This window comes from Nestor notabilis, unplaced genomic scaffold, assembly GCF_000696875.1.
Source record: "Nestor notabilis isolate BGI_N333 unplaced genomic scaffold, ASM69687v1 scaffold23536, whole genome shotgun sequence".
Taxonomy (NCBI): Eukaryota; Metazoa; Chordata; class Aves; order Psittaciformes; family Psittacidae; genus Nestor; species Nestor notabilis.
Window position 1 is genome coordinate 12,889 of NW_009932772.1, and position 12,699 is coordinate 25,587.

General features: G+C 46.5%; 2 protein-coding genes across 3 annotated transcripts in view; one reads left to right on the top strand and one right to left on the bottom strand.

The window, feature by feature from the left end:
* Positions 1-197: 197 nt before the first annotated feature.
* Positions 198-4,419, top strand: LDLRAD1 (low density lipoprotein receptor class A domain containing 1). Its single transcript, XM_010016573.1, has 6 exons — positions 198-218; positions 599-653; positions 2,179-2,310; positions 2,720-2,857; positions 3,379-3,507; positions 4,274-4,419. The coding sequence occupies exons 1-6, from the start codon at positions 198-200 to the stop codon at positions 4,417-4,419; spliced, it is 621 nt and encodes a 206-aa protein (XP_010014875.1).
* Positions 4,420-8,640: 4,221 nt separating this feature from the next.
* The window catches only part of LRRC42 (leucine rich repeat containing 42), a 5,432-nt gene continuing 1,373 nt past the window's right edge, over positions 8,641-12,699 (bottom strand). The window contains exons 2-7 of one of the 2 annotated variants that reach the window (XM_010016570.1): positions 11,289-11,420; positions 10,439-10,557; positions 9,946-10,034; positions 9,750-9,863; positions 9,517-9,601; positions 8,641-9,130 (exon numbers count right to left, since the gene is read on the bottom strand). In XM_010016570.1, coding sequence (XP_010014872.1) covers positions 8,874-9,130; positions 9,517-9,601; positions 9,750-9,863; positions 9,946-10,034; positions 10,439-10,557; positions 11,289-11,420 — 796 coding nt within the window. In that variant the 3' untranslated portion in view covers positions 8,641-8,873. The remainder of the gene's footprint in view (positions 9,131-9,516; positions 9,602-9,749; positions 9,864-9,945; positions 10,035-10,438; positions 10,558-11,288; positions 11,421-12,699) is intronic. The other variant, XM_010016571.1, reaches the window with a different exon arrangement.

A 12,699-nucleotide genomic window follows, 5' to 3' on the forward strand; every position in this document is an offset into this window, starting at 1 on the left:
ATGAGAAGCAAACCAGAAACCCCATTTCCAGCCAGAGCTGGAGCATCGGCTTGGCGCTGCCTTCCCCATCCTCTCCTGCCTGCGCTTTGCTTTCCTACCTCTGTTGGGTTTTGTATCCTGGTAACACCACTCGTGTTAAGGTACAGAAAACTCCCTGCGGTCCTTCGGGCTCCTGAGAGGGCTGTAGCTCTGGAAGCATGAACAAAACTCACCCCCAGGTACAGTCCTTCTCTTTGGAAAAGATCTTGGGTGCAGCTGTTTCCTAAAGTACTCGTGTTCTTGATAGTGCTCTTTGTCTGACCTCTTTGCTGCTGGTTTCTGTGAGTTGTTTCTACTTAATCTGATACAGAAGGAAAGTATTGATATAAGGTGCTGGACTTGGCATTGCTGTTTGTTTTCCAAATGGGAAACTAAGATTTAAAGGTGATCTGATTGACAACTTTATGAATTAAATCAGGGCCATTTCCAAGTTTCTAACAAGGCAATGTTTGCTTGTATGTAAAAAAAAGGAATACATTATATATTGCTGGGTTAGATGGTATGAGAACTAGAAAGGCATTCCTTGCATGGTAACAGTCTTTTGTCCCTTTCCTTCTAGAGAAATGGTGATGTAGCTACTTGGGGTTCAACAAAGTCCTTCTCTGAAGAAAGAGGTAATGAATAAAATGCAGAGCTTAAGATTTTTATTATTAAATTATAAATCCACTGAAACTACCTATGCAATGTAAAATACAACCAGTATTTATGGTCTATCGAGGCTGATTTTTGCCCCCTTTCTGTGAAACATCCAGACTAAAAGATCCGTAAACTTAAGCTGTTCTCTTTTGGCCCAGAGTTGGCAGTTGTATAGTACAGTAGCATGATAGGTAATCCTTGCTGTCACAGACTCATCATGAGCTTGCCATCAGCTTTCTACATGCTTTAATAGCCAAACTTCAGCAAAGTTTGTCTGTGTTAAGGAGAAGGTGAGATCAAGCAGGATCAACAGCAAACCTGTAGATCAGGTTGCAGCAACACTTCATCACTGCCATTATATTATACTCACATCTATTTGCAATTATGCTTTCTGCCCAAGGGTGGTGTCTTGTAGACACACACACTGTAATTCACTGCTTTTCTTCTAAGCTGAAATGTTTGTGTTTGATTTCCTGCTCAAGCATGACGGAGATGGTGGTTACTGCAGCCAGGATCCTTCTGTGGTTGAGCAAAGGCTGTACCTTCACTTGCCTTTGCACAACACAAGAGCTAAGTAAATACAAAGCACAGCTCAGGCAAATTCTAACTTTCCAGTCAAAGCTCTGAGTTCAGAAATGCCAAACCCCAGTTTTACGTGCAGGGTTGTCTTCAATGACCCGTTATGTGTTTCTTAGATGACCACATTAACCTTTTCTTCTGTTGGTCTGGAAATACAAAGGAATGCAGGAAAACAGTGTTGGTTTAGAGACCAAGGGCTGCGGGTAGCCGAGGCGAGGGCAGCTGGCTGGTGTTGCTCTTGCATGTGCTGCTGTTGTGTTGCAATGACTGTGGGTTTGGCCTTTAGCTTCCGGATTTGGCTCGATTTATGTATGGGACTTCGTGAAAGCTGGAGCTCTTGGAAGGTCGCTGCCTTTTGTACCCCTTTGGGAGGGGATGGGCTGCTTTTGGGCCTGTTCTCACCGCTTTGAGCTGAGATTTCAGCCTTGTTCTGTGGCAGTGTTGAAGTCCTGGTTGGAGCAGAAAGCCTGAAGTGTTGTAAACTGAAAGTTTACCTCTCGGAGTTTTGCTGTGGGCTCTGGGAGGGCCCTTTCCCAGCCTTACTCCAACCTGCCCTGTTTGGCTGCTCCCACTGTGAAAAGGGCATTGCTGTCCCACGGGGTCAGGCAGGGGCTTGGCCTTCTCACCTCTTCTGCATCCAAGTGTGTTGGGTGAGCTCCAACAGCAGCGTCTGTGCCATTAGGTTCCAGTGCTCTGTAACAGCAGCACAGGCTCTTCCACACCACGAGCAGCGAAATTCCCTATGAGGAAGTGTTTAATGTTGGAGTTTGGCTGTCAAAACTCAGCTGTCAACCCCTAAACCCCAGCAGCCCCTGCCAGAACCCCAAAACATCACCCTTATGGCTTTGCGCTGTTCCCAATGAACACCCCAGCCCTGCTGGACCCAATCCCAGCCCCTCACTTCTCACTCTTGCCTCCCAACAGGCTGCTGCCGGCCATGCAGTGCCCGCACAGGCTGCACACAGAGGTGTGTCTGCATCTCTGCTGTGGCACTGCTCATCCTCGCTGCCACCGTGGGCTTGGCGGTGGCACTGGGGCTCTGGCCACGGGCACCAGGTTGGTATCACAAGAGCTGTTATTTATTTGTTAAGTGAGGCAGAAAATGATGTTGCATGAGAAGAACCTTCATGTCCGTCACTGTACGTGAAGTGATGCTTCCTGGTGCAGACCAGGAGGAAGGAACGGGACCAGCAGGGTGGTGTGGGGCTGTGCCAGCATCACACAGCCTGAGTCACCACCAGCCCTTTGTTGGCTCTGCTGTCCTGCTCCATAGGGCTGTGGTAACTCTGGGTGGCACAGTCACTCTTTGACTGCTGGTGTTGTTTTCAGACTCTGCTATGAACCTACCAGAGATTAGTCCTGGCTCCTGGTTATTTCCAAAATGAATTTCAGAAATCCCCCTCTCTTCCCCTTGATCACACCGTGAAAATGATGGAAAATAAGGTATTTCCTGCTTTTCCTTCAGCGACCCGCTTCTGTGTAGCCTCCAGCAACCAGACAGGCTTCTTGTGTGACGACAGAGCGACCTGCATCAAGGCCAGCCAGGTCTGTGACAGAGCCAGCAACTGCAGGAACAGTGAGGATGAGCAGGAGCAGCTCTGTGGTGAGTGGTTTTGTTGTGACTGTATCCCTGTGCTGGTCTTCCTGTTGTGAGACAGAGCAGCCGGTGTCCCCCTAACGCTGCTCCGCGCTTCTGGCTGCGTATGTGAGCAGATAAACCTGGTAGATCCTTTGTAGAGCAGATGCTGGGAGATGGCACGGCCCAAATCCTAGCGGGAATGCCAGGAATTGCACTCCAAGCTCCTCTGATCTTCCTTTCTTAATTCCATTAACCCATGGTGCAGTTCTCCTCCATGGGCTAAGCTGTTTGCCTACATGATTAATTTATTGCCCAGTGACCCTGGGAAAAAATCACTAAAGCGGAAGCCTGGGGCACCCAGACTCTGCTTCCAGCTCAGCCACAGTATCCCTTTCCCTTCCCATCCAGTTTTCCCACCTGTGGTGTCATTCATGCCCTGACACCGCACTAGGGAAGGACTGACAAATCCTTCCAATGAGAGCAGCCTTTGGTACCTGCCATCCCCGTGTTAGCCAGCTCATCTGTGTCCCGCGTGTCCCTTGCAGGTGACTTGCCCCGCAGCCTGCCGGGATACCTGGTTTTCCACTGCAGTAATCCCAGGTACTGGGTCTATGCCGACCAGAGGTGTAACGGGATGAACGACTGTGGAGACTGCTCGGATGAGATGGGGACCTGTAAGTCTCTCTTCTGGCTGCTGCTGGGCAAAAGGTCGTCTTATGCTGATGGGTTGAAATAGGTTGTACAGATGTGGTGCTCACTGGTGCTGCTGGAAATGCCTGGAGGCTGGCATCCAGTGCTAAAACACAAAATAGCCAGGATAGGATGCGGGTATGAACAATGAGGGCTCCATCCCACCAGCTGCCAAGGGCTCTGTGTCAAAGCCTGGTGGCAACCGAGAGGAGAGAAGCTCCATGCTTTGTTTCCCATCCCAAAAGTCGCTCCTCCTCTGTGGCTTGCTGAGCGTGGAGCAGTTTCACCATGATGAATAGCTGTAGGCAGCAGTGATTGTTCAAACTGGCCTTTGGTTGTTCGTCAGGAGATGGTAACATCTGTGAGCCGGGGGACTGAGCTTGCCTCAGCAGTTTCAAAGCCATCTAGATCCTTCCCTTGGTAAAATGAGCAGCAGGTTTGTTCCTAAATCACCCTCCTGGTTTTGAGCTGTCAACAGAAATCAGTTACAGCCAGCTGTTCCTCCCGGGATGGCATATCTGCCATGAAGGTTGTATAGCTACAGGTTGTATAGTATTGTCACACTCCATGGTTGTCTCCTACAAGTAGCATCAAGCAAGTGTCCCCTTTGGTGTGTTCACAGTAGCAGTGTCATCAGCAGTGACTTCCCAATAGGTGCAGGGCATGGAAGGGTAGCTACCTGTGTAAGGAAGGAGGGAAGGGGTCAGTGCAGCAGAAGCACTTCTGTTCCCTGTTTTCCATCCCTCCCAGCAGCCTCTTGCCCCCCGTGCGGGTCAGAGTGGTGGAGCTGCAGCCCTGTGCTCTACGAGTACTGCTCCTGCATCCCGCGGAGGCTGTGCCGGGACAGCATCCAGCACTGCCTCGACTGGTCTGATGAGTACGTCTGCACACCGTGAAGCCGTGGCACCCACTGCTGCTTCCTGCATTGTCACCCTGAAACCTCGGTGTCCTCCTGCTCTGCACCCGCTTGGGAAGCTCCAACCAAGCAAATCCTCAGCAGCAGCGCACTGACGGGCGTGCAGTGACACTGGACAGGGATGAAGCGCTGTGGCAGCCCGTGCTGCAGGCTACACACTGGCTGTGGGACACCTTCGAGGGCTCTCCTGTCATGTGAGGGTGAGTCCTTTCCTCGTGGGCACAGCCCTGTCTTGCAGCATTGACTCGATGGGTTGTGTGCCAGCTCTGGAGACTGTTTACCAGCTACTGCCAACACAGATGCTATGTCTGGACAACCCTGGGTGAGGGGATTCTCCTGTATGGACGTGCTGGTGCCTTTGCGGGCAGCCAGATGAAGGAACATTGAGGAGCTGGGTGAGCTAGCTTCCTAGCCCTTGGGTTAGCACTTCCCTCTGACACATCTTCAACACTCCTGATCCTCACGGGCAGGAGAAGCTTGTGTTTGTGTTCAAAGCACGTCTGCAGATGGTTTCATAGCGGCTCTGAAGGATCTGCACTGATGCTCCCAGGATGCTTCCTTGGGAATGCTGTGCTGAGGATGGCACCGTGGGGAGCTGCTGCAGAGCCCACCTCCTGTGCTCTTCTCACACTGTGAAGGCTGACACGGAGAGTGTCATGGCAAGGAGAACTGGAGAGGTTTCAGGGTTCACGGGGGTAAATCAGCGTGTGCCTGTGTAGCGGTCCCTGCAAGCCATGGCAGGGAACCAGCACCTATGTAAAATGCACTTCTCAGGGCTGTGCTGTTTCGGAGCAGCAGCTTAGCAGGGTGAGAACAGCCGTGGGGCTGGGATGTGTTTGCACTGGAGTTGGCAAAGAAAGGAGGGGAAAAAAGTCACAGCCTCGGAGCAGAGAGCAGCAGAAACCCAAGTGCTGCTCCCGGGGCAGAGTGGGATGACACCAGGATGTGTGCGTGGCTTCTTTGGTTCCTCTGCCAGCAAAGCAGGATCAGGCAGCCAAACCTTCAAGGATATAGATGTGGATATGCCGCTGAAATGTAAGAAAAGTCTTTCTCTGCTCCTCTGAAAATCTCATCTGTGTCTAAAACATCATCTCTGAGAAAAACCTGCACTTAACAGTAAATGAACCTACTTTTCTAGGCCCAAAAAAAACATGAGGTGATCTTTTTCCCACCACCATCCCGGGTCATGGATCTTTAAAAATAACCCCCCATTCACTCGTTTCCCCTCTGTCCTGTGACCTGCAGCTCTGCATGTCACTGCTATCAGTGGTGAATGTTCTGATTTGTCCCTGCGATACAGCTGTAGAGCTGAGACCTGTTAAAAATAGCTTTACAGTGTTCTGACTCATACTCACCTGGAATGAGGTGGCAAAACTCTGCATTACAGAACTGGTGCTATGGGAAATCCTTAAAGCCACACTTAGTAACCTAAAGAGGAGCTCAAGGAGGGGGAATTCAGAGGCAGAACTGCTGGTTCAACCACTCCTTCCTGTGGAAGAAGATCTGCTTTCTGATTCAGATTGAGTTCAGGCACAGACTGTTTGCCTGCTCCTTGCTTTGAAGTGTGATTGGTATAAACCCCCTTTGCTTTGTATCAAAGATACTGGGGTAGCCATGACTTCCTGGAGTCTCCAGTGTTTGCTGGGGTAGGGAAGAGGACGCTGGATACGCTGATCCCTATGACAGCTGCTGGATTCTCCCAGTCTTGGCAATGTTGATCATTGCCAAGTTTTAAGATGTTCCTGAGGGTGAAAAGGAAAGGGTTGGGGCATGCAACATGTAAGCATGGGGAGCTGGGGGCTTGTGCTTGCTGTGTGGAGCTTCACCAGTGCAGCAGAGGTCAAGTGTGGTGACTTGCCTTGGCTGGATGGGGATATTGTTGGAGTCTGGGAATTCTTAGTTTATGGTGAGACGCAATAAAGAAGGCAAATGCCTGGCTTAAGGCAAGGAAGATTATTGTGCCACCTGCTCTCTCAGCAGGACGGTAAGGAAACAGAGGCAGGCTTAGGGTGTGTGGAGGATATCCCAGGCTGCAAGGAGGAAACCAAACACAGTCACCTTCTCCCTTTCTGCTACCTCTCAGCTTTGTAATTGAGCTGAACCCAAAGAAATGGGTCAGGAATGTGATCTCTGCAGCTAAGGTAGCCAATAAAGGTTTACTGGTGACAGAGGAGCTGGTACTTGCAGGGTAGAGCCCCAGGGTTGCTCTTGGGCTGACGTCCCTGTATCACTACACAGCAAGCGCTCCTGCGAGGCCAGGGCTGTGATTAATGGCCTCAGGTTAGGAGAGAGGAAGCAGGGACTCATCCTGCTCTGCATTTACACCTGAACCTATCTATTGCAGGGTGAGTCCCCTCCTGTAATTTTCTTACTGCCTTGTTCCTGGTCAGCTGAGGCTGTGTGCCTTACAGAGAGCATTACCCAGAGATGAGTGGGTTGAGGCCACAGTAAATGTGCCTATGTCTTCCTAGAATAAAACTTGTACAGTGGTGTGTTTAAAAGAGGAAGGCAAGAAACCTAAGGAGAGGAGTAATTGTACCAGGAGTGAAGAACAGAAGAAACACAGTGCTCTAGAACACCTCTTCTGAGAAGAAAGGATGTCCTGTGTTACTTTACTAACAAGCCTGTGAACTGGGCAGGCTGTTCATGTCAAATCACAATGTGCCTATTTTCCAGCTGAAGGCACCAGTTCCCAGCTGTTTTACTTGATGTGAAATGGAGTATACGACTGTGAGACATGCATCTCTCCATGGTCTGATTAGCAGATCTCCAGTGGTGGAAGGGCTAGCAAAAGCAATCCATGGTGGCTTTGGAACCAGAAGCCAGCTGCAGGAGGAGGAGGGTTATGCTTGAGGGCCACACTCATCTTCCTCCTTGCTGAGAGGCTGTTTTGCTAAGTCACTACTGGTGCCATTATTTGTCTCTGCAGAGAGCTGATGCAGTTGTCAGTGGAAGCTATTAATAGACTTGTTTCTGGGGAAAAAAATGTAGGGCTGGAATGCAAGTCTGAGTGTTTCGTTTGTGTGTAGTCCTTTTTTGAGGGAAGTTCAGCAGTAAAAGAGGAAAGAGAGAAAGGGGGTTAGCTCTCTATGCATTTTTGAGATGAAGATCCTTTTCTTGGCCTCTTGATGATTTCCAAGGATGTGTTGCTTTTCTTGTTGCTGAATTATAGTAAATAGTGTAAAAGGAAGATATCCTCCAAATAAGCACTAGTAGAGGATACCTGTAATAAATTCTTGGCCTTACAGGCTTAAAGGCAGAACGATGGTCGCTGTGCCCAACGCATGGGCACTGTGCACCCCAGCCAGTTTTGATGGAAACACACAGGGCAGGAATTTGATGATCATGGAATCACAGACTGATTTGGGTTGGAAGGGACCTTAAAGCTCACCCAATTCCAAACCCCTGCCATAGGCAGGGACACCTTCCACTAGATCAGGTTGCTCCAAGCCCCTGTGTCCAACCTGGCCTTGAGCACTGCCAGGGATGGGGCAGTCACAGGTTCTCTGGGCACCCTGTGCCAGCGCCTCAGCACCCTCACAGGGAAGAACTTCTGCCTAATGTCTAATCTAAATCTCCCCTCTTTCAGCTAAAAGCCATTTCCCCTTGTCCTGTCACTAATGACAGGATGATAAACACACCTGAATCATTACAGCTGTACTCTTGGCCTTGAGTGTCTCATTTTTTTACAGCAAAAATGTATAATTTATATTTGAATTATAAACATTCCCTGAATATTTTTAGGCACTGGAGCACGGGTGGTATATTGCAGGCACTGAGAATGGTTTTTAAACCACAGAATGCTCTCAAATGTAGTGAATTCACTTATAAGGGAAACTATATTCCAGTTGCAGAGTCTAATCTCTGTAATAACCCAGTTTCAATTTTCATTTCCTGGGCTAAAATAAGAGAGATTGGGGATTTCTGTTCTAGTTTGGATTTCTGGAGGGGTTACTGTCTCTCTGCCTCCCTCCCCTGGGGCCTGTGCTTATCCTCTTTGCTTCTTCCCTTTGTCAGAGCACTACAGGCTGAGGTTTATGTTCTACCAGCACTATTTATGTCCCGAGACACTTGAGGAGCACAGTGCAGCTTCATTTCAGATGAACTGCAGTGATTAGTCTTCAGCTCCTGGGGAGGCAAAAAAGGAGAAGGGATAGGCCCAGCTATTTTGTGAATAATAACCTCTGTCAGAAGGATGAGTTAAGGATGACAACAAAAAACTTTATTTGAAAAAATTATTATATATTGAAAATATACAGTAGTATCATCAACCTTTCTCCTTGACTCTACCCCTCCCCAAGCACAGGTTAACCCGCAAGCACATCACAGCAGCCAGAGTTAACAATACTGGTCTCCTTTGTTCCTCCCTCTCAATGTGTCTAAATTCTGTCATCAGCAAGAAAACAACAAACAAAAGACCCACTTCTTTCTGACTCAGTAGGTATTTAACAAATCCCAGTCCTCCACAGTGAGGCACAGATGCTTCTGTTTGGAAGTCCTTTCTCTCTCTTGTTCAGTCAAAGCTCTTTTTTTGTTGTTCTTTAATTCGTGGCTGCCCACGACCTCCTTTTTCAAAGGTAAATGGCAGTTTGGAACTTTTTCCTTATAAAACTGCAAGTTTCCAGATGCTTTTGTTTCTGCCTCCACCAGCTTGCATTTGACTACTTCCTCTATTCTGTGTGTCTTGCCATCTGCAGGAAAGAAAAGAGAGTATTAGTTTAGATTTGGGGGAAAAGCAGAATGATGCTGTAAAGTGCATGCTTGTGTCACAGATTGTTTTGGCCAAGCCAACCTGGAATACTGACTGCTTTGCTGGAATGTGCATAGGGGAAAAAATAACATTTATATTTTGGACTCCGAATTTTAAGGAGGAAACTCAGTTATTACGTTACCATGCTGTACTTTAAGGGTTTTCCAGTGGTCCAGCAAATGAAAGAACTCACATTGTAATGCAATTACACAAATGGCTGAAATTTTACACCTCAGATGCTGTTTGAACTAAAGAAAAGGGAACTACTGAAATGTTTCTTGTAGAAAGAAAGCAAATGAACTTTGTGGTCTCTATGCAGTTACGTACAGAAGCGCAGAGCTGCTGTTCTGGATCTCAAGTTGTCTCGTGGCTTGATGGCCTCCATAGCTGCCTGCTCCCACTGCAACACGGTCTGAAATAACAGAGGAAGTTAAAAAGCTTCTGGTAAAATTTACAGAAATACGATTGGAAACAACTCTATTCCTTATTCTTTCCTATTCAAGGATTTAAGGCTCCATAAGGACGATTTCTAGAGAGTAAAACAGACTTAAACCCCATACCTGCTCTGCCCATCCCTCTGTTTTGCAGTTGCTATGATCAAATTCTTTCAGAGGCACTTTTGAGTGGACCAGGCCTATCTGCGTTTGGAGCCGCTTAATGACAGCATTAACGTCCTAGTGAAAAGGGAAACAAAGTGGTCAGAGGAGGAGAACATTTCATTACACTTGTCCAGCAAACTTAAGATGCTTTTTTTACCTTGAGACCTGTCCCAGAAATGTCCAAACAATTCAATTTCTTGAAAGAAAGAAGGTATCCAATTCCCACATCTGTGATTTTAGGGTTACCTGTAGGGTCAAGTGAAGGTAACTAAGTTGCAAGATGTAGAGAAAGATGATCAGAATACCAAGAAACTGTTCCAACAGCTAATACAGGAACAAGGTGGGCTTTGACCTTTTCTTTGGTAGCATGCTTCATGTTTTGAAAGTGAGTCAAAACTGACTTTTTCCCTCTAATGATCAAAACACAAGTACTTACACCCCAACTAGTAAAAATATTTATGTAAGTAGCAAGTGGCTGAGACCACAGGCATGACCTGTGCCTTCTGGAAAGTTGTTGCTAAAACTTGGGGTTGGGTACTTGGCTCATGGGAATCATCAAATTCACTGTATTCCTTCAATATTAAGGAGGGTAAATTATCCTTTTAGAAAGGATACAGGTTGCTTCTAATACTAAACCATGCAGTACTTACAAGACAAGTCTAATACCAGAAGATTCTCAAGTCCCTTTTTCAACACTCGGACTGGTGCTGTCATTCTGCGAAGGCCTGCATCTGACAGAGAGTTGTCTTTCAGGAGAAGCTGTTTTACACTGGGAGGAGAGATACAAACAGATGGTTTATAGTCATTATTTTAGACAGTTTTGCAAAATGTCCTAAAACTCTGTGCCAACCCTTCAGTCTCCTCTGATAATGTTAGTGAAAAGTAGTAAGAAAGAAGCCTGGGTTAGTAGGACTAACAAATACCTTATATTGCCTCTGCTAGCTAAACAGAAGCACTTGACCAGCTATTCCCAGAGCTCAGGGGACAAACTGATCCTAGCACATAAGTGTTTGTTAAAAGAGACAATAAGGTTCTTTATACACTCACATTCTTTAAACCAAGGCTGCCAATATCAAATCCACTTGAAACTACAAAGAGGAAAATGCTTGGCAAAATGGGAGACAGATTTGGGAAGAGATATGGCAACGACTTTTAAGTACTAGTAAGGTATTATAATACAGATGAACAAAAGCTGGGAAAAACAACACTAAAATGTTCCCCACAGAACTTCAAGGCAAAATCTTGAGGCAAAATGCACCAAAATCTTATGGTAACATAGTATCTCCTAATTAGCAGTTCTCCTGCCTGTTGATTTCCAAACCTGTCAACTTTCCAACCTTAATACAAAGAAACCTACAACATATTTTACTTTAGACACTGATTAACTATTTAACCTCCTGCCTGTGGAAATCTTCCCTTTAAAGCCACAGCCTGATTCTTTGAACTGCTCAGTGACAGGAACAGACAGTGTAATTTTTAGATGTGTCAAGAAGTCGGTACCTAGACAGAGCCTCTTGGGTGAGGTGTTCCAGCAGTTCATGTTCGTCTCCAAGTTTACAACAGGAGAGATCCAAACATGTCAGCTCACGGAAAGACTTAATTTCTTCTAGCTTTTCAGAGATAACCAGGTATCTGCAGAGAGAAAAAAAACCCCAAAGCTATCAGTGTTCAGGCACATAAGAGGCACCTACATCCTCAATTGTCACAAGCATAATGCAGTCATTTCTTCTAAGCACCTATGTGAAAAGTGACAGAAATTACTCAGCTGTCCTAACTACCTGTTTATGTGCAGCCTGCACACAATGCATCTGAATTCCCAATCTTCCCCTTGAACAAATGTCATGGTTTTGCTTTCATTCGAAATATTGGACTAACAATTAAGACTTCAATTTGCAAACATTGCCTTTAGGGGCTTCTTTACAGATTATTGTTGTATTATTTTTGAATCATGCAAAATCTACAGTCTCATTTACTATAAATCAACTTTACAAACTGCTCTTCCTCAGTATTTAGCAAGCGTGCAAACAAACCCGTGTTCATCCGGGTTTAAAATCTACATCAGCTGTAGCAGCATAGCTTTGTCAAATGGCAAAATCTTACTTTTTATATAAGATACTTCACTAGAGATAGAAAGTCCTTCAGGACACCTGCAGGACTCCAGCTAGAACTGTGACTACACCCCAGGCCGTGGTTATTCAGTGGGTTATTTTTTAGCTGTGTTGGCTCCCTGATCTGATTCACTCTGCAGCCATGCAAACATCTGTGCTGGGACTATTCAGTAGGAGGTTTAGAGGTGGAACAAACCACTAAAGAATGGCATGCATGAGTATGCAGTAACAAGCACGTAGCAGTCACTACCTCCCCAATCTCCCGTACGTTTACCTCACTGTCCCTGTGGCAAAACAATAATCTCCCCTGAATTTACCTTATATCACCATGGCAAGACATGCCATGCATCTTCACTGCTGAAATGAGGGGTCCTTACTAATTTGAGCCCTCAAGGAACACCTCTTTGGTCATGCAAATAAAGGAACTTTAATATCCTCCCACTACAAGTATACCTATCAAACTACCTCACCAGTTCCCTTTGCCAGGCAATTCAGCAATGGAGAAGGCAGCACATATAGTCGGAGCATAAGCCAATTCTTGAGAGACACTATTAGCTCAAGGGGGTTGTGAAGAGAAGAGTGGGCTCTTTTAGAAACAAGATTCATCAGAAAATTGCCTTGATACCTTACTTCCTGGATTTCAAAGACTCAGTACTTAACTCAGCTTTCCGTCATGGCAAAAGATGCCAGAAGTAACTTCATTTCTGAATTAAGCCCATAAAAAGTATCCGTACTCGAGATTAAAAGGGAATAGGTTTAAAGGATGAAACAAAGGATAATTGACCTCTGCTGAAACATTCCTG

Coding starts and splice junctions, on each gene's coding strand:
- LDLRAD1 (XM_010016573.1), top strand. CDS start 198: ATGAACAAAACTCACCCCCAG. Junction 654..2,178: donor GTCCTTCTCTGAAGAAAGAG/GTAATGAATAAA, acceptor GCCTCCCAACAG/GCTGCTGCCGGCCATGCAGT. Junction 2,311..2,719: donor GCTCTGGCCACGGGCACCAG/GTTGGTATCACA, acceptor CTTTTCCTTCAG/CGACCCGCTTCTGTGTAGCC.